This window comes from Carya illinoinensis, chromosome 5, assembly GCF_018687715.1.
Source record: "Carya illinoinensis cultivar Pawnee chromosome 5, C.illinoinensisPawnee_v1, whole genome shotgun sequence".
NCBI lineage: Eukaryota > Viridiplantae > Streptophyta > Magnoliopsida > Fagales > Juglandaceae > Carya > Carya illinoinensis.
Window position 1 is genome coordinate 40,725,220 of NC_056756.1, and position 18,556 is coordinate 40,743,775.

The following is an 18,556-nucleotide window of genomic DNA, read 5'->3' on the forward strand; positions in this document are numbered from 1 at the left end:
ACAAATGCATTGATAGAGACCTACCCCTCACAATCGTTATCACTTACACCATCCACAATTTAGTGTTAAATAATTGTGGCTAAAGGTCATAGCCTCATGGGTAATACTTATTGAATGACATAAAGCAGCACCGATTCAGCCTCAAAAACCTTGTGGATTCCGTCACAGTTATTGAAGAAAAAACTATACAATAACACAAAGTAGTTAGTGCAGCTTAAATATATCAAAAATAGATTTTTTTTTTTTTTTTTGTAGGCTACCGTAAAGGGTGGAATCTATTACTCAATATATATATATATATATATTTTTCAAGTAACGTAATCTCACTAAAAAATGCAGAGGGGGCAATCCAAGTACACATTCCAAATATTTTTTTTTCTAATATAATAAAAATAAATTGTGAGTGCAATAATTGTGGCTCAAAAGTCATGGTTAAGGTGGAATCCTGTAGACTTGCACAGATGCATCCTTTGAAAAGTCAGATTGAAAAATAGTACATAAAAGAAAATAGAGGTTGGTTAAATATTTTTTTCTAATACGTGATTGGAATTTGGAGTCAAGAAATATTTAAAATAGGTTATATTCATCTATTAAAATAGTTGGTTGGTATTTTTTAAATGGAATCTGTTTCTCATAAATTTTAGTGCCTGTCCTGTCCATATCAGACAAAACAAACCATGGGTGCGTTCTTTTACAAATATGAATCCCAGTCAAGATCCAACTTTCACGTTTGGATTCCATTATGTGACAATATATCATTTATAATTCCAAGGAATATTTTGCTTTTCTGTGTTTTTTAGGTGCCTCCGCGATTCAAAATCACTTCCATTATTATAAGAACTAATATCACACTCAGCACGAGGCGTTCGAATACAAGTCATGACTTTGCAAGGGTTCTTTTATAAAAAGTTTAATAAGAGGTGTAAACTAAAATTAAGTTAAATATTATTTCAATATGTCATTAACTTTTGTATTTCATTGATTAAGGAAAAAGAAAGGATCGAAAGCTAATCAAAATTTGTAAGATTCGTATTTGAGTAATTTTTAAGTAAGCTTTTTGGAGTCTAGACATAAGATATTCTTACGTTATTGTAGGACGATATATTAAATAAAATTATTTCAAAAAAAAAATCAATATCTCAATTTTATTGAATGTCTTTATGGCGGAAAAAAACCGTTGTTACAGTTAGATAGCTGGGATTAGCTAATCCTAAAATTTAAAACAAGGTATCAATACAATAATAAAAAATAAAAAAAAACCATTAATCATAATATATAAAAAACACACGTCAAATCAAAACACAAAAGGTGCATGCTTAACAAAGCATGCAATCAAAGCAAGACAAAGTAATAACAAAACTATAGAAGTCATGTTATTGATGTTGTATAACTTGTAAACCTACTTGATCCATTCAAATAGCCCCCATAATGAATTTTGGAAGATTGTCTTTAGTATTGAATAACAGCTCTATACCTTTAGTGTCCAATTTAGCTAATATGTCTGCAACGTGGTTTGTTTTTCTAAAAGAATGATAAAAACATACCACAATTGAACGAGCCGTCTTTCTAACTTCTTTCCAATATCTCTGACTATGCCAAGGAACTTGCCCACCTTTCTCCTATCAATTAACCACTAGTTTAGAATCTGTTTTAACCTCTATGTGATTAATATTCATTTTTGCACATAAACTAAGACCATCAGTTAGGATTATTATCTTTGCAAATTTGTTATAATTAATACCATAGAACCGGACAAAGGCAAAAATCATATCACCATTCTCATCTTGAAGGATCCCTCCACCTCCACATCGACCTGGATTACCAAGGTTACGGCCATTAATGTTAAGTTTAGTAAATCTCTGAGTTGGCCGCATCCATTTCAATATCTGGGATTTTGTTTGGACGAGCATATTCATTAAACTGAGTTGTTGTATAGTCACCACATCTGAGCATTTGGTGAAGGGCTTATTCATTTTTGTGTTCATGAGTTAAGCTAAAATATTCTGGATCTTGTAGCACACTTCCTCTCTAGTTTGATTAACTCCCTCCATTCTAGCTTTACACCTATATAACCATAGGAATCAGCTTATTAATGAAGGGAAAATGCCAATCACAATGTTAATTTGTGAAACCGCCTAAGTTTTGGATAGCCATTGTTGAATTTTATCACTCCATATATTGGTAGGTATAAGATTTAGAGTTAGTGCTGCCTGAAAATACTTCCAAACAAAGACTATAATCTCTCCTAAAAATAATGAATGATTTAAATATTCACAATATGTCTCTTGACAACATTCACATTTAGAGGCTATAGAAATATGCAGCTTTATAATATTCTGGTCAAAAGTCAAACTATTAAACATACATTTTCACATAAATATAGAGAATTTACTTGAAATTAATTTATGCCAGATTCATTTAGCCTGTGACACTTTTTCTTTAGGATCATGATTGTATTGCCAAGTTGACAAAGTCATAAAATTATTATTTGGCTCTCCTCTCCATATAGGAATATCAGGATCTAAAGGGAGACAAATATGTCGTAATTTCAACTCCAAATGGGGTTTCCCACTATCTCATATATTTTCTCCCAATTACCTCCTATTCACCCTTTTCTTCATAAATAAAATTAATACTTATATAAATAATTATAATTATATAATATAAAGTGCTAGAATACGAGAGTACTATTTATTATTTGGATTAAAAGAGTTTCAACTTATCTTATTTAATCAGTATAAATTTTTAAACTTTCATATAAAATATAATAAATAATTTAATTTTTTAAATTTTAAATAAAAATAATATTTTAACAATATTTCCTTTTAACTTTTAACTTTATCTCAACTCAATCTAAAACCGCCTTAATGGGTTTTAAAGAATTTTTTTTGTCTCAAATAATTTAGGTACTGTTTGGTCATCAAAAAATTTTATCTCAAATATAAAATTTTCATTTCATTATTATAATTTTTTCAAATCTCTATATAAAATATAATAAATAATTTAATTTTTTTTTACTTTTTCAAATTTTAAAATAATAATAATATTAAAATATAATAATTTAATATTTAATTTTAAAACTTAAAATTTTTATCCAAAAAATCTCAATGATTAAGCAAAACAGGATTAAGAGGTGATGAAGTGAGAAACACCCAACCTATCAAAACGAAAACTGCACCGACTTGTCTGAAATTCGGATAATGCAGTAAAGTTCACAGCCGAAATTCAATTCTATAAGTTCTCGATCGTAGCGTATAAAACAGGAAATTGATAGGTTTGAACTTTGAACTAAAGCCGACACATTTGACCATCATAACAGCCCGATTTGATATGGGATGAAGATCTCACAATTGTGTTCTTACTGTTTATATTTATCAAGACTTCTATGGTAATGAACTTATATTATAGTTGAAACACAGAAATCAAATTCTTTTTTAGAGTTTTTGGTATCTTCTTGCATATGGGAATTTTTTGTAGTTGAAGGAAAATGAGGAACCAAAAGTCCAGATTTTGACAAGGAAAATGGAAGAAAGATCCATACTTGGGTCAATTACTTTTCTACTTAAAAGGTCTCAAAAAAGACCATTTTCAAGCACAATCTCCTCCTTTTATGACTCATTTTGCATTAAAATCACAAGGTTTGTAAAGGATCATGACAAATGAGAACCACCCACACATGAAAAAGTAGGACCCTCTAGTGCCACTTTTTTTTTTAATCTTGTTCTTTTCCAATGGGTTTGTGTTGTAGCTTTCACAAGACAATATGTACAAGCAATACCCACTCTCGAAAGGCCAAAAGGAAAACGATGAAAAAGGCTAATTTTTTAAATAACAAATAAAATAATATTCTTTTAACACAATTAAATCGAAATAAGATGAGATGATTTTAGATAAAAATTAAATAAAATATTATTAAAATTAATTTTTTAATATTATTATTACTTTGATATTTAAAAAATAAATTATTTATTATATTTTATATAAAAATTTAAAAAAATTATAATAATAAAATAAAAGGAGATAAAATACTTGAATCCAAACCAATGCTTAAAATTCAAAAGATATCTTTTTGAATTTATAAATAATTTAAGAATCGAAAAAAGCAACAAATTGAGGGTTCAACTCCTCTTTTGATCAGAGCAGCCACTCCATCTCGAGGTGTTAATTCCGTCGTCTGAGATTTTAATGGGGGAGAATCGCAGGGGGAGCGAGAGATTCCTCCATGACTGTAAATAAAGGGGAAGAGATCCCTTTCAAATCGGAGCGGCGACTCTACGATCACACACTCTCCCTAAATATATTTTTTAAGGCAATTTTAATAGAATGCTGCTTTATTTATCTGTCCGGCTAGATTTTAATCCCTATCGCTTGTCATTTCCGTCTTCCGTGAAACTTTCCTGCAAATTTTCCTAGCACTCAAGCACATCCCAATTTCTACAAATTCTAAGAAATGTTTCGTTCATCACCATTTCCCAACATGCTCAACATTCCAAAGACACTAATTTCCAATTTTTCAAACCATCTGATTACACTACCAAACACGAGAATTGAAAAACGAGGATTGCAGAATAAACTACATCCATAATTCATAATTTTCTTCTTGCTGTTATTGTTCAATCGGAGGGAGAGGAAGACAGAAAGTGTTGAATGTGATCGAGAAAGGTGAGGTGCTGAGGCCTATCCTTCCGCTTCACATAACCCTTGGTCTCCCTCTCCGTATAAGCGCTCAATCCCTTCTTCCCATTCTTCATCCACAGCTCCATCGCGTAGTTCCTGTGCCCGTAGTACGCCTCGGCGCTCGTCATCCCCTCGGCGCCGCACGGCATGCTAAAAGCACCACTGATCCGGCCATCGGCGTTATCACGGGGCTCTAACTCTAACAGAATGGGGAGCCTCTCGTAGTGACCGCGACCGGTGCCCTCCAATTCGTCCATCCTCGCCAATCCCTTAATCGAAACCGCGTAGAGCTCGCCGTGGACGCGCTGGCCGCAGCCGGGGATGTCAAGGAGGAAGGGGACCCGGTAGGGCCCGCATACCAGCGGGTATTTTTCCGTGGTGCGGACGGTACCGATAAAGGCGGCGTCTCCGGTTCGCATCAGCTCCTGCATTAGAGTGTGGTTGGAGAACCCACGCTTCAGCGTCCCGTAGGTGAATATGAGGCTTCGGCGCTCGTCCTGCATCCTCTCTTCTGCAACCATGATCACTGGTAAAGAAAGAATGGGAATCTTCGAGGTGCAATGGCGGACAGAAAGCGGAGAATGAAAGAAGATGAGATTACGTATGTTTGTGGCGGATGGGAAACAGGCTTTGGAAAGCCTGAGATTCGGTTCGAGATACGGTTAGTTTGGGGGAAAGGAGTCCTATTTAAGTATTAGTTTGCGGAAGGCTTTACAATTTCCAAATTAATAAAAAATAATTATTAATTTAATGCCAAAGTATTTCAAAAAATAATTATTAATGCCGAAGCTTTGAACATGTTCAGAGGTAAAGAGAAATTTTCCTTCATTTTTTAAAGAATAATCTTTCGTTGTTCATCCATTTTGTTCATTTATTTTGACCGTATTTAATTAATTTTTAAATTTTTTTTACTTACTAATTAAAGAAATGATTATTAGTGTATTAATTTGTTTTTGTATTTTTTAAAAATATTAAAAAATATGAATAAAAAATAAAAATAAAATTAAAAAGATGAATTTTACTCAAAGGTCACGTCCAACGTTCACATACCATATTATTTAAAGAAAAATGATAAATTTACACAACTTTTGTATAACTATGAGTAAAATGAAAATTTTATTTGGACTTTTTTCATGATTTGATGTGATTAAATATAATAAAAAAATATTATTATATTTAATATTATTAAAAAATAATATTTTTAATTCAGATTTTATATTTACTTACGTAATCACTCTATGACTATAAATATAATTTCTCGTATATATATATATATAATATATAAAGATTTTTTTACTTCCTAAACCAAAATACAAACTCTGGCAAATGATTCTTATTCAATTTTGGATATCTTAGACGTTCGGTTTTTTTTTTTTTGAAATATCTGAAATAATATTTTTTTTGTTTAAAAATTAAATGTCAAAGTGGAGATAGTTTTTAGTACTTTTTATAATTTTCGAATATTTGTGGGCTCACAATTTTTCTCAGAAGTAAATGGGCTTAGCCCAAATTAAATTGTCCAGTAAAAATGTTAAAAGAGTTTTTACATAAAACATGGGCCCGTGGACCTAACGTCGTTACGTCAGGTTAAATCCTAGGGTTTTACACATATCTTTGCGAAACCCTCTCTCTCGTTGGCTCTAAACCCTTTCTACCGCTTTCTTGCCTGTAGCTCAAAGACTAAGCCCTCCCTCTCGGGAAGTATAAAGGTATCGAGAGCTTAAATTTTGCATTTTTTTCAAATCAGAGTTTTCTTTTTTCAATTTTTCATAGTTGGTCGCCCGAAAATGGAGAATCTGAAGTTATGTTCTAACCTATGACAATAGTAAGGTTTACTTGCATTGTCTTTTCCATTTTTTGAAAGTGAGAAGAATAATCGAGTTTTTGATCTTTTGATTTTTTCTTAACATGTTTATTCGATTTACTTTCTTTGAGTATAATGGTTGCTTATGATTTTTTCCCATCTTCCCTTCACATCAATACTCTCATCCTCTTTATTCGTTTGGAATACAAGAATGACGGTTTCCTTAAATTGGAGGATTGTTTACGCCATTGTTTAATTTAGTTTGTTGTATCCTATAGTTGAAGGATATATTGTGTTTCTGATTAATTAGGGTTTCCTGCTTATAAAAAAAAAAAAAAATTGTTAAATTAACATTTACTTGTTCCCCGTCTCTCTGTATGGTATTCACGCATTCTCTCTGTATGGTTTGCAGCTGCGAATATATGCTTTGTGTATATAGTTGGTGGCATGATTAATACATTTTGTTTTTAGTTTCCTTGCTTGTGACACAAACAGCCACATTGACATTTAATTGTCCATTCTCAGCATTTTCACAAAATGAATTTGAACAATGTTAAAGTTCCGAAGATGCCTAGTGGTGGTGCAGCTTCTACTTTGCTTAGGCTAGGAGTTATTGGTGCACTAGGTTTGTACGGTGCTACCAACAGTCTCTACAATGTTGAGGGAGGGCATCGAGCCATCATGTTCAATCGTATAGTTGGTGTCAAAGACCAGGTTATTGTTTTTCCTTAAACTCTTCTGAAATTTGTAAGAGCATTGGCAATGGTTTCTTTATCTTCATATGTAAAATTACATGTTTTGAAGATTGATTTTGAATATGAAGAAAAATTCCTACATTGGATTATGTATTTTTTGATCAAATAATAATAAAATAATAAAGAGAGAGAAGAGAAAAAAGAAAAGAGAGAAAAAGAGAGAGTTGGGAGGAGAGAGAAAAAACAATAAAATAATGTTTGAAGAAGGAAAAGGACATCTTCAAACATGAATAACAACTGTTCATAGTTATTTAAAATTATGAAGATAAATAAACCAATGTAGATGAAATTGTGGCAAGTTTATTCAAATTTGACTTCAAAAATGAAGATGAATAAACCATTGCTAGTGCTCTAAAAGGTTATTAGGTTATCTTCTTAATGGTTTTTCTTGTATGCTTCAGTAATACTTGGTTGTTGAAGACTTGAAGATACACCTAATATTTAAAATCTTACGTTCCTGCCATTTCCACATTTGTATGCATCTCATCATCTGTACATTAATGGTGTTGAGTGTGCAGGTTTATGCTGAAGGGACACACTTTATGATTCCATGGTTTGATAGGCCAGTGATCTATGATGTCCGTGCAAAACCCCATCTAGTGGAGAGTACTTCTGGGAGCCGTGACCTCCAGATGGTAAATTCCCTTCTTGTTGATGCTTCAGAAAATTGACACAATTATGTTGTTTAAATGTGGTTCCATTCAAAATCTTTCTAAGGAACCAACCGGGATTGAAAGTGGTAAGATGTACCAAAATATGTAGGTGCTTTTCCCCTTGAATTACCCGAGGTGAACTTGCGGAAAACTCATTTTCAAGGGCCTGTGCACCCCCGGGATTAGTCGGGATGCTGTGCCTGGACACCTGGTGCAAATAAAAATATATATATATATAGGTGCTTTCTTTGGACTTTTTTTTAATAAGGATCAAACTCTTTTCTAAGGAACAATCGAGATTGAAAGGGGTAAGATGTTGCAAAATATATTAGAATACTTTCTTTGGATATATATATTTTTTTATTGAGGAACAATTATTTTCTGGAAAGTACCACATATACTCATTAGGTGTCAGCTGCTATGTTGATGATTTCTTGCCATGAATGTACTTTATTCAATCTCAAATGTGGTGGCATCCAAATACATGAGGACTATAAAATAGATACACCTGATTTTTTGCCACTTGATTAATGATCACTGGATAATTTAATGCATATCTCATCATGTTGTTTTTGCTGTTTTTTTAACATATAAATAAAGTTTTGATATATATATATAAGTAAAGAAAAAAAAACAGCTAAAAGAATGAGTGCAAAGAGCCTTTGAAGACATATTTACTAGCCCAACACCAACTACAATCAAAGCAGAGTTGGAGCACCTCCGACCCTGATCAGAAATAATTTGAGAGCAACAGATATTTTGTACAGCCCTAGTAACATTGTTACGTTTTACATGGATTTAGCATGTTTTTATTAATTTAATTATTAGTTGTCCTTTTCTTCTCAAAAAAAAAAAAAAATTGTTAATTGTCCTTTATGTTTAACTGTTGTTTTTAATTTCAACGCAAAGTTAACATGCTGGTCCTCCTGTATGTTGAAGAGCCACTTTTGCACGTGGACTTGACTTCTAGAGTGCAGCAAGCCATTGCTGAAACTTCTGCACAATGTTTGAAATCTTATCACCACCTCCTCTTATCACCTTTAGGAAACCAACTAGTCTATAAAATGTATGCTTGGAAGTCTTGAGATTTTGTGATTCTTCTAATCTTAGTTTTATCTCTTGTTTTCTTTGTTCTTATTGTTTTTCTGTATTCACATCTTAAATTTGGAAAAAATCCTCGAGTCTAAATGATAGGAGATAGTAGTGGCAATTGCTAATCCCTTTGGTCATGTTTAAACCATTCAACAATTGACAGCTGGTCCTCATTTGACTGCACTATTGTTTGGTCTTTTGTTGTAAGAACACAAGAAAAGGATAACCCACATCTTGGCTTATTCTCCAAATGACTAATCAATATTGTAATTGGAACTATTTAGAATTTTATACAATACAATTCCATCTAGTAGGTAATCAATATGGGACTTGTCACTTAGTGGATGTCTATCATACTCATTCATGTCTATTACACTCCACCTACCTAATGTTGGATGCAGAGGACTTTAGAAAAATCTCTATAGTTCTTATGTTGCATTGAGTGCCTAACGCCTCATGGTGTTACAAAACTAGCTCTAATACATTTGCAATGACCCAAGGAAAGTCCAATCCACATCTAAATTACACTTCATAAAGATTGTCAAGGTCGTAGTCAGACTCCATAATAATCATAAAGCCTAGTTACACCTAGTAAGTAACCAATGTGAGTTTTGATATTCAATGCACCTTTACCAATACATATTTACCTCCATCATGCCTCATCCACCCAATGTGGGACTTGGGGGCGTTACACTAGTCCTCTAGCATCTGATCCTCATTTGAGACTAGCTGTTTGCATCTAGTCCTATGGGTTCAAAAATTACACAGGGCCCTTATTTCTCATCTCCTTTTCATCCTTGCAACTGTTATAGTGTGGGGTTTTGTGCTGTATTGTTAAGTTGAAACGGTTATGTACCCATGCTTAGATGTATGGTGAAGGTTTTACACTAATAGATGTGTAAAGGTTGTTAGTGTTTGGGCAGCTGTTATTATTCAAGTTTAGAATTCATTTTTCATGCTTCTAGAGGTAGAAACGGTATCAAGTATTTAATTCTTTGCATAATATTCCTCCTGAATATTATTTGTGAAAATTTTGACTTTGATGTACAGGTTAAAATCGGGCTTCGAGTTCTAACCCGTCCTGTGCCAGACCAGTTACCGACAATTTATCGAAGCCTTGGTGAGAATTATAACGAAAGGGTCCTGCCTTCAATTATTCATGAAACTTTGAAAGCTGTTGTTGCTCAGTATAACGCCAGCCAACTTATTACTCAAAGAGAGGTGAATGCCAAGGCTTATTCTTCTTTAAAGTTCTAATTCCAAATTGATCTAATGATTTTGGGTTACTATAAAATAGACCCTTTGGTTTCATAGCCTTTTATCATTAAGCTCATTGGGTCAGGGATGCTGTTATTGGGATTTTCTGCCTTTGTTTTCTTGAGATTAGTGTATTGTTTCCCATGATTTAGTCAATTATAGTAATACATCTCATTTGATTGGTCCTGCTCTGTACTTCAATTTTGCTTCCTTTCCTTCATGGTCCCTAGAATATTTTCATAATTCAATTGCAGTATATTAAATAAAGATGGGCTCTAATGATGGATCTAACTTTCAAGTTTATGATTGGCCCTCTATTTTTTGTAGGCTGTTAGTAGGAATATTCGGGAAATTTTGACTGCAAGAGCAGCCAATTTCAATATTGCGTTGGATGATGTTTCAATCACAAGCTTAACTTTTGGGAAGGAGTTCACAGCTGCAATTGAAGCCAAACAGGTGGCTGCACAAGAAGCTGAGAGGGCTAAATTTATTGTCGAAAAAGCTGAACAAGACAAGAAAAGTGCTGTTATCAGAGCACAGGTGAGATGGAAGGGATGTGAAAGTTTAGATACTGCCTTAAATTTGGTGCAAGATGCCGCATATGTCTTTATTTTCTAAGTCTCTATCATATGTCATAGAGAATGCTTATTTATCAATATATATATGTCATGGAGAATGCTAGTCAATGATCTATTAGTTTGATCTCTTCTCTCCTGATGTCATTGTAGTGAACTGGTTTAGAATATTGGAAAACCATTGAATCATATTTACACCATCTTTCTTGATCAAAAGCTGTTGGAAAACCATTGAATCATATTTACGCCATCTTTCTTGATCAAAAGCTAGTCATACTTACTGATTATTGGCTTATTTTTGTGCATTTAGAGGTTAACTGATGCTTTAGTGAGATTTTATTGTCACGTAACAGGTGCTTGAGGCTCATAGAAGTTGCTAGGAAATTCTTAAAAGATGTGAATAATCCATGTTTAGCATATTATGTTGTATACTTCTTGTGTACTTCATCCCTTTTGCATTTCCTAATAAATTCTTTGATTATATGTTGAAACAAATCTTTGCACATTGTTATATTTATTTATAATGAAAGAAAAATATTTTTTATAAGCATAATGAAACAAGATAATCGTCCAATGATTATATTTGCATCCGTAGTTGCTTGTAATTTGTTAAATTTAAATTTCTTTCATTTGAAGGTCTCTTTTGCTCAACTTTTTCCCCTCCGATTGCCAGGGTGAGGCCAAGAGTGCACAGCTCATCGGTCAAGCAATTGCCAATAATCCAGCATTCATCACTCTCAGGAAGATTGAAGCTGCCAGAGAAATTGCACATACCGTCTCGAATTCAGCCAACAAAGTTTTCCTGAGTTCGGATGATTTGTTGCTGAACCTTCAGGATATGAATTTGGAGCCTACTGGGAAGAAATAAATATTACAAGTCGAGATCACAGAGCCCTTTTTCATTTTGTTTATCAACTCTTCCATCGCAGTGATATTCTCAAAACCGAGCATTGGAAATTTAAATGGATAATTTGTCTTAATGGCCTATTTGAACAAGGAGATTTAAGGCTAGTTTTGGTACTATAGTATTCTGATAATACTACATTACTATTCATTATTTTATCAGGACTTTTCATTTACTTTATATTACTATTTACTATTATTTAATATTTTATCATTACTTTTTCATTACTATTCACAAAATCACATAATGTTTGAAATCAGCTCGCTACCTAAACGCAGTCATCACTGGAAAAAAGCCAACATCTCCAATGTGAGACTGCTGCATTCAGTTTTGTTTAGTAACTGTTCAATTGATATGATAGTAAGTACTCCTGTCATTGGAGGATTACTTCCATCGTTATCTCAGTATACCCTTTTTAAGAAAGGCACTAATTATGATTAAATCTCACTCATTTCTGGTTTTATATATGAGAATGATTTACATTGAATGCATGCGTGAATTGTCAATTAGTTCTTATTAACTATCTTGTTTGTTTCCCTTTTTCTAAAGGTATGTGAATCAGTGGGTGGATCTACAAAACAATCATGAAAACAAGCTGTTGTTGGACAAGTTATATATGGCTTTCTGGCCTTTTGGCATAAAAATGGAATCAATCATATAATGAAAGTTGTTGGAGAAAGTAAATTTTGGAATAGAATTTTTGGTTGGGATTCCATCCCACGTCAAAAGGAGATGGAGCCAGCCTTCTTCATCCCTATAAAAAGCAGGCAAGAAAAAAGTTATTTTCAATATTGAATATTATTTTCGATATTTAGTAAATCTACATGATATAAAAGAATTTCTCTGTTTCTAAAGTTTTAACTGCTACACTTTAGAGCTCGTTTAGATTCGGAGAGCGTTTCATCTAATTTCATTTTATTATTATAATTTTTTAAAATTTCTTCATAAAATATAATAAATAATTAAACTTTTTTAAATATTAAAATAATATTAATATTAAAAAATTAATAATATTTTATTTAAATTTTAACTTAAAATTATTTTGTCTTATCTGTAAATAATCCTTCTGGTTTCATCAAATAAGCACAAGAAAAAATAAATAAATATAGATTGTGGCCTCCTAAAGGTGTAGATCGAATTTGTCAATCAAAGAACTAATAAAGCAATCAGTTGCAGCCGTCCAATCAAAAAGTAGAAGATATTGGTACAAGCACGATATTAGGTAAAGGCTTGCCCCTAAAGTAGGGGTGGAGATGGTAGCCAAATAAAAAATTACTGTGAATAAACAAAAATTAAATATGCTTGGGTATGGGTTTCTCTTCTTCTTAGGATTTCTTAGTAGGTTTGATTTGCTTTCGGGCCATCTTGGAGTACTTTATTGTACTTTTATTTAGGCCTCCTTGCAGCTTTTAGATGTTTTTTTTTTTTTTTTTGAAAAATTCATATATATTAGGCTCTATCATATTATTGTAATATTTTTCATATTTTTTATTTTAACAAAATTAATTTAAAGGTTTTTCTTAGGTTTAATTTAAAAGTTGATGGATAGTCTTACATCAATAAAATTGATCAAAAGTGAGATAAAATATAGTATATAACATAACTCATTCTTACTTAAAGAGATATATATTAGTTCTACTACATGCAGTCATTTTTACATATTATTTATGCACTCTATTAATGTAATTAATTAAAGTAATTATTTTATATTAAAAAAAGTGACGCAGCCAATTAAATTAGTGGAGTGTATAATGAATATATAAAAATGACTGCACATAAATTTTTTTTTTGTATATATATATATATCAAGTTAAAAAGCTTAGTTACTTACAAAGTGGATTCTCTTTTCATTTTCTTATTTAATTTAATTACAAATGGGGGAAAGGGAGAAAAGGAGAAATGAAAATACATTCCAAAATATTGTTGGAAGTAACATTTCCAAAAGGATTCTTTAATATGTAAGATTTCTTCCCTATTACAAAATCTAATTGTATCGATTATTACTTCTAATTTTTCTAATGTTTTTGTAAAGAGAATGTAGATTCCTTTAAAAATAAAGATTTTTTTTTTTAATCTATATGTAAATCTTTAATTTAAATGATCAAAACTATCATTGGTAATTTCAAACCAAGCTCCGAACTGCCACAAGACCTCACCCCACATGAGAGGTAAAATTCTAGAACAAAAAAGTCCAAAACATGCTCCTCCTCCTTGGTTTCCTTAATTTTCTATGACTGACTTATCAACTTTCCAACGTGTCAAGTTGGTTACCTCCCAAGTGTCAATCCTAGAAACAATATATATATATATATATATATATATATATATATATATATATATTTTTAAGCAGAAACAATATATATATACACACACGTGTGAATAATGCTAGCTAGTATGCCCTTATTTTGATCCATCATATATATATATTTAAAAAAAAAATTATTTACTGATTAAGGAAGTGATTATTAATGTATTAGTATTTTTTTAAAAAAAAATTAAGAATTTTTAAACATATTTAAAAAATGTTTAAAATTAAAAATTAATAAAAAAAAAGGTTGCAATTTACACTGAGGACATCAAGTGAGCAAATTGAATGGCATGGTATCACTACTTTTATATATATATATATATATATATATATTTTCCAACCTACTTGATCCAAAAAAAAAATTGAAAAAAAAAAAAAGAATAATTAATATTCCAAAGTGGAAAAGTAAACAGAAAAATAAAAATAAAAAAACAAAGTGAGTTCCTTGAAATAAACGCAAACTCCAGCAAAATAAATAAATAAATAAATTCCTTTTTGGTTTTTGGTTCGGAGAGAGGTTCGGTTGTGGACTTTTAAGCCTAAGATAAGCACATTCCACACCTCCATCCCTAACCCATCCCACCCCATCCACTACCCACCACTACAAAAAGTGCCCCACTTCTCTTTCCTTCCTTTCTCTGAAGAAAAGTATACAGAGAAAAAGCTCTTTTTTCTGCCTCCAAAACTGGCCATAGATGATCAAGAATCCGCCATAAGAGACATCAGACCCAAAAGCAGAAGAATCATGGTTAGCTCCCCTAATCAGAATACACTTCTCACATTTATCTTTGTTGTATATTTAACTCTCTCTCTTTTTTTTCACATGTATTTGGTTCTTTTTGGTGTAGGGAGGAGGAGTTTTAGATGATGATGATGATAAAAACAAGTGGCCGCCATGGCTGCAGCCTCTTCTCCAAACAAGCTTCTTTGTTCATTGCAAGATTCACGCAGATTCTCACAAGAGTGAATGCAATATGTACTGCCTGGACTGCATGAATGGAGCCCTTTGTTCTCTTTGCCTGACTTCTCATAGAGACCACAGGGCTATTCAGGTAGATTCTGCAACTCATGTCCCTCTTCTCCTCTTAACAAAAATTGTATATTGAAAAGGTTTATAGATTTCATGAGTGGGGTGAATTTATAATCCCAGCACACTACATTGTCAAAACCTATCTATCGTGTTCATAGCCTTCAAAAATCACAATACATGGATATTATCAATTTTACCAACCACATGTGGCCTTTATTTTCCCAAGTGTCTTCTTCTTCTTTTTTGGGTATTTTTGTTTTCCTTTCCTTCCTTTTGTTTTGGTAGTTTGAAGAGTAGTAGAGCACTGGAGGGAAATTATATAAATTTGTGATGGATTTTGCTGCTGTGTTTTGCAGATACGGAGGTCGTCATATCATGATGTGATAAGGGTGTCTGAGATTCAGAAATATTTGGATATTACAGGGGTCCAGACATACATAATAAACAGTGCCAGGATTGTGTTCTTGAATGAGAGGCCTCAGCCTAGGCCTGGTAAAGGTGTCACCAATACCTGCCAAGTCTGCGAGCGCAGCCTCCTTGATTCCTTCAGTTTCTGCTCCCTTGGCTGCAAGGTATTTCACAATTACTGCAACTACTCTTTCTCGTTCCTTTTTACCTAATTTTCTGAGAGTTCTTTTGGTGGGCCCTGGGAATCTCGTTCTGTATTATTTCCTGTGTTATCCCAATTTGCAACCATTAATCTTATTTCCATATTCTTCCAAAGAATTCAAATGGGTTTTCCTTCTATCATGATATCTCTTTTTGGGGAATCAAATATCTTCATTTCCGTTGGACTTTATATATGCAATTGAGCATTGATTTCTTGGGTTTTTGTGTTAGGTGGGAATTTAATGGAAAGAGAGAGAGAACACACAGAGAGAATCTTGATTGTTTTATCTTTTATTTTTTTAACAATTATTTCAGATAGTTGGGACATCAAAGAGTTTCCGGAAAAAGAAAATGTGCATGGAGTCTACAGAAGGGTCAGACACTGAAGGATCATTGAATGGCATTGGCAATGGGCATGTGAAAAGCAAAGTTCGAAGCTTTACACCATCAACACCACCTCCAACGGCTGCGAGTTACAGAACTGCCAAGAGGAGGAAGGGGGTTCCCCATAGATCTCCAATGGGAGGCCTTATTATAGAATACTAAAGAAAGAAAAAAAAAATAGTGGTTTTTATTTTACAATTATATACCTGCAGCCCTAAAACACCACATGATTAATGCCACTGCCTTTAAGTGGCATTAATCTTAATTAGCAATGTCTTATATGCATGTTTACAGCAAAGTTATGACACCTGAGCCTTGTACATGAGGCCGGTGATACAAGTCAATCCAGCTAGCTCTATATATCATGTTGTATATATAGGGGAAAATAATGTTGAAAAATAATGGGAAATTGAGAATGTTGGGAATGATATATATATGGAGATGATGATCATGAGATCAAGCAATATATAGTTTTATGATCTATAGATGTTTGTTTCGATATTTATAAATTGTATATAAAAGTTTGTAGAGAGATCATCTAGTTTGTACTGAATGTGAAAATCAATGAATAAAATGCTCTATATATATACACACGTGTTTCGATATATATATATATATATATATATATTCATGTGGGGGCCGAGCTGAAAAAAAGTAATTATTTTTTAAACAGCATTAGCTAGCTAGCATGCATTAATAATTTCTTGATCATCTCATAGGAATTAGGTTAGTCTACTCTTAATCTGTGATCAGTAGTACGTGATGTCTATTAATTAATGATCAGTACTGATGATGGATGCCCTACAAAGCATGTGAGATGGTTGGTTGAGAAAAGATATCAGACGCGACAGAAAGCGCGAGAAAACCACCTTGTGATCATCTGAGGTGATCATTTTTTTCCTTTACGTTACTTGCAAATAATAATAAAGATTTTTGTAATTTTTGGATCATATATATATATATATAACGTCCTTTTCATGCATGCAATATTGCTCAAATTACAAGTGTGTGTGTGTATATATATATATATATATATATTGAGCTAAAATATTCGGTCACTGCAGCAAATGTTAAATGCAATGATTAAAATTACAAGACTTGGAAATTCAGCTAGCAATAATGAATTATGACAACCTAGCTACTAGCTAGCTAGCTAGCATGCATGCATGTAACCAAAACCTGTTAATAATCCACATGAACTCTTAAATCTTAGGCTGAAATCAGAAACAAATTATTATCAAGGTACTGCATGCATGCTGCATGCATGGAGAGTATGAATCTTGAAAAACATTAATGGCAAAAGAAGATATATAACCCTAATTATAAGATTCTAGGATGGGATCAGAGATGATCCATCGTGAGATTTATGCGTTAACGTTGTAGTGTTCGTGCCTCGTGGATATTATATATTGTGGGTAACGACAAAAATCATCTTCTAGCTCATGATGATCGCTAGCTAAATAAGCCATAAAGCCATTTTAATTTCTTGTCGTATATGTGTTTTTTCCTTTGGTAAATCATAACCTAAAATGAGAGAGGCCAGGGACATCATATCTATCTATTATTTATATGAATCGAATGTCTCCTTCCACTCATTAACTCGCATTAATATTATTGCTTAATTCATGTACTCTCTCTATATTATATATATATATATATATATATATATATATATATATGTATTTGCAAATCTAGACGTACACACTAAATTAACAGAAAATAGAGTTGATGTTTGACTTTATTTATAACTATAATCGATTTGATAGTGAATGGTGTGTTTAGATACTTAATTGTTAGGAGTAATGTTACACCTACAATTTTATTTATTTATTTATTTATTTTACAATGTTTATACATTTATATAAAGTAATGTTACGTTTTTCTTATTAGATTTCACTAATTTGTTAATTTTCTTATTGTTTTCCAAAAAGTTTGAAGTTATTAGATAATCTAGAGTTATCCGTCGGCCGCGCTGCCGTACTCGTGCCACACTACCAAACTCTTTGCTAAGCCAATCCACTTAACATGACCGATCGACCACCACAGCTAGCCACGCCGGCCGGCCAATCCCCACTAAGTGGAGTAGTAACATCAAACCTTTTTGCTCAACTCTCCCTTATTCGAAGGCCGGCCCCTAGCAACTAGAGCTACTCAAAAGCATCTCAATCTACTTCAATGCAAATACATGTTGTGGACCTCTTAATTTCTACCCCAACTAGGGACATGACCACAACATATATATATATATATATGTACTCACAATGAATGGACCATTGCTAAAGCAACCCTCTTTACAGTGGTCCTCTTCTTCAATATATATATATATAGTTTTTTCGGTTCATTATGAACAAATTACAATTATTAATTTTCAATTTACAATAATAAATACGCAATAATAAATGTTATTAGATTTATTTTATATACTTATAAAAAAAACTACTAAAGAACACTAACGTGACACTCATTACAAGAAAAATAAATATTTTTAATTAATTATTTACGATGAAA

The 18,556-nt window shown here is 32.4% G+C and overlaps 3 protein-coding genes across 4 annotated transcripts; 2 read left to right on the forward strand and 1 right to left on the reverse strand.

Annotated features, from left to right (window-relative positions):
• Positions 1-4,487: 4,487 nt before the first annotated feature.
• Positions 4,488-5,347, reverse strand: LOC122309054 (putative gamma-glutamylcyclotransferase At3g02910). Its single transcript, XM_043122410.1, has one exon. It carries the CDS (start codon positions 5,196-5,198, stop codon positions 4,614-4,616), a length of 585 nt encoding a protein of 194 aa, XP_042978344.1. The 5' UTR covers positions 5,199-5,347; the 3' UTR covers positions 4,488-4,613.
• Positions 5,348-6,232: 885 nt separating this feature from the next.
• LOC122311767 (prohibitin-1, mitochondrial) lies at positions 6,233-11,897 on the forward strand. Of its 2 annotated transcripts, none has more exons than XM_043126433.1 (6): positions 6,233-6,386; positions 7,007-7,195; positions 7,755-7,871; positions 10,032-10,202; positions 10,566-10,778; positions 11,487-11,897. In XM_043126433.1, exons 2-6 carry the CDS (start codon positions 7,019-7,021, stop codon positions 11,679-11,681), a joined length of 873 nt encoding a protein of 290 aa, XP_042982367.1. In that variant the 5' UTR covers positions 6,233-6,386; positions 7,007-7,018; the 3' UTR covers positions 11,682-11,897. The 2 variants fall into 2 exon arrangements, with proteins under 2 accessions (XP_042982367.1, XP_042982366.1); XM_043126432.1 differs by having other exon boundaries at positions 6,362-6,502.
• A 2,627-nt stretch (positions 11,898-14,524) lies between these two features.
• LOC122310349 lies at positions 14,525-16,637 on the forward strand (the record flags this gene model as incomplete). Its single annotated transcript, XM_043124245.1, has 4 exons — positions 14,525-14,773; positions 14,874-15,077; positions 15,412-15,627; positions 15,980-16,637. Coding segments are annotated over 4 exons (900 nt in total), but the record flags the coding sequence as incomplete, so codon positions are not given.
• Positions 16,638-18,556: the final 1,919 nt, after the last annotated feature.

What these genes read in the sequence shown, in the direction of transcription:
- LOC122309054 (XM_043122410.1), bottom strand. Translation starts at nt 5,198, where the DNA reads ATGGTTGCAGAAGAGAGGATGCAGGACGAGCGCCGAAGCCTCATATTC.
- LOC122311767 (XM_043126432.1), top strand. An exon ending in AACTTATTACTCAAAGAGAG is followed by an intron (nt 10,203 to 10,565) that starts GTGAATGCCAAG and finishes TATTTTTTGTAG; the next exon opens with GCTGTTAGTAGGAATATTCG. An exon ending in GTGCTGTTATCAGAGCACAG is followed by an intron (nt 10,779 to 11,486) that starts GTGAGATGGAAG and finishes TCCGATTGCCAG; the next exon opens with GGTGAGGCCAAGAGTGCACA.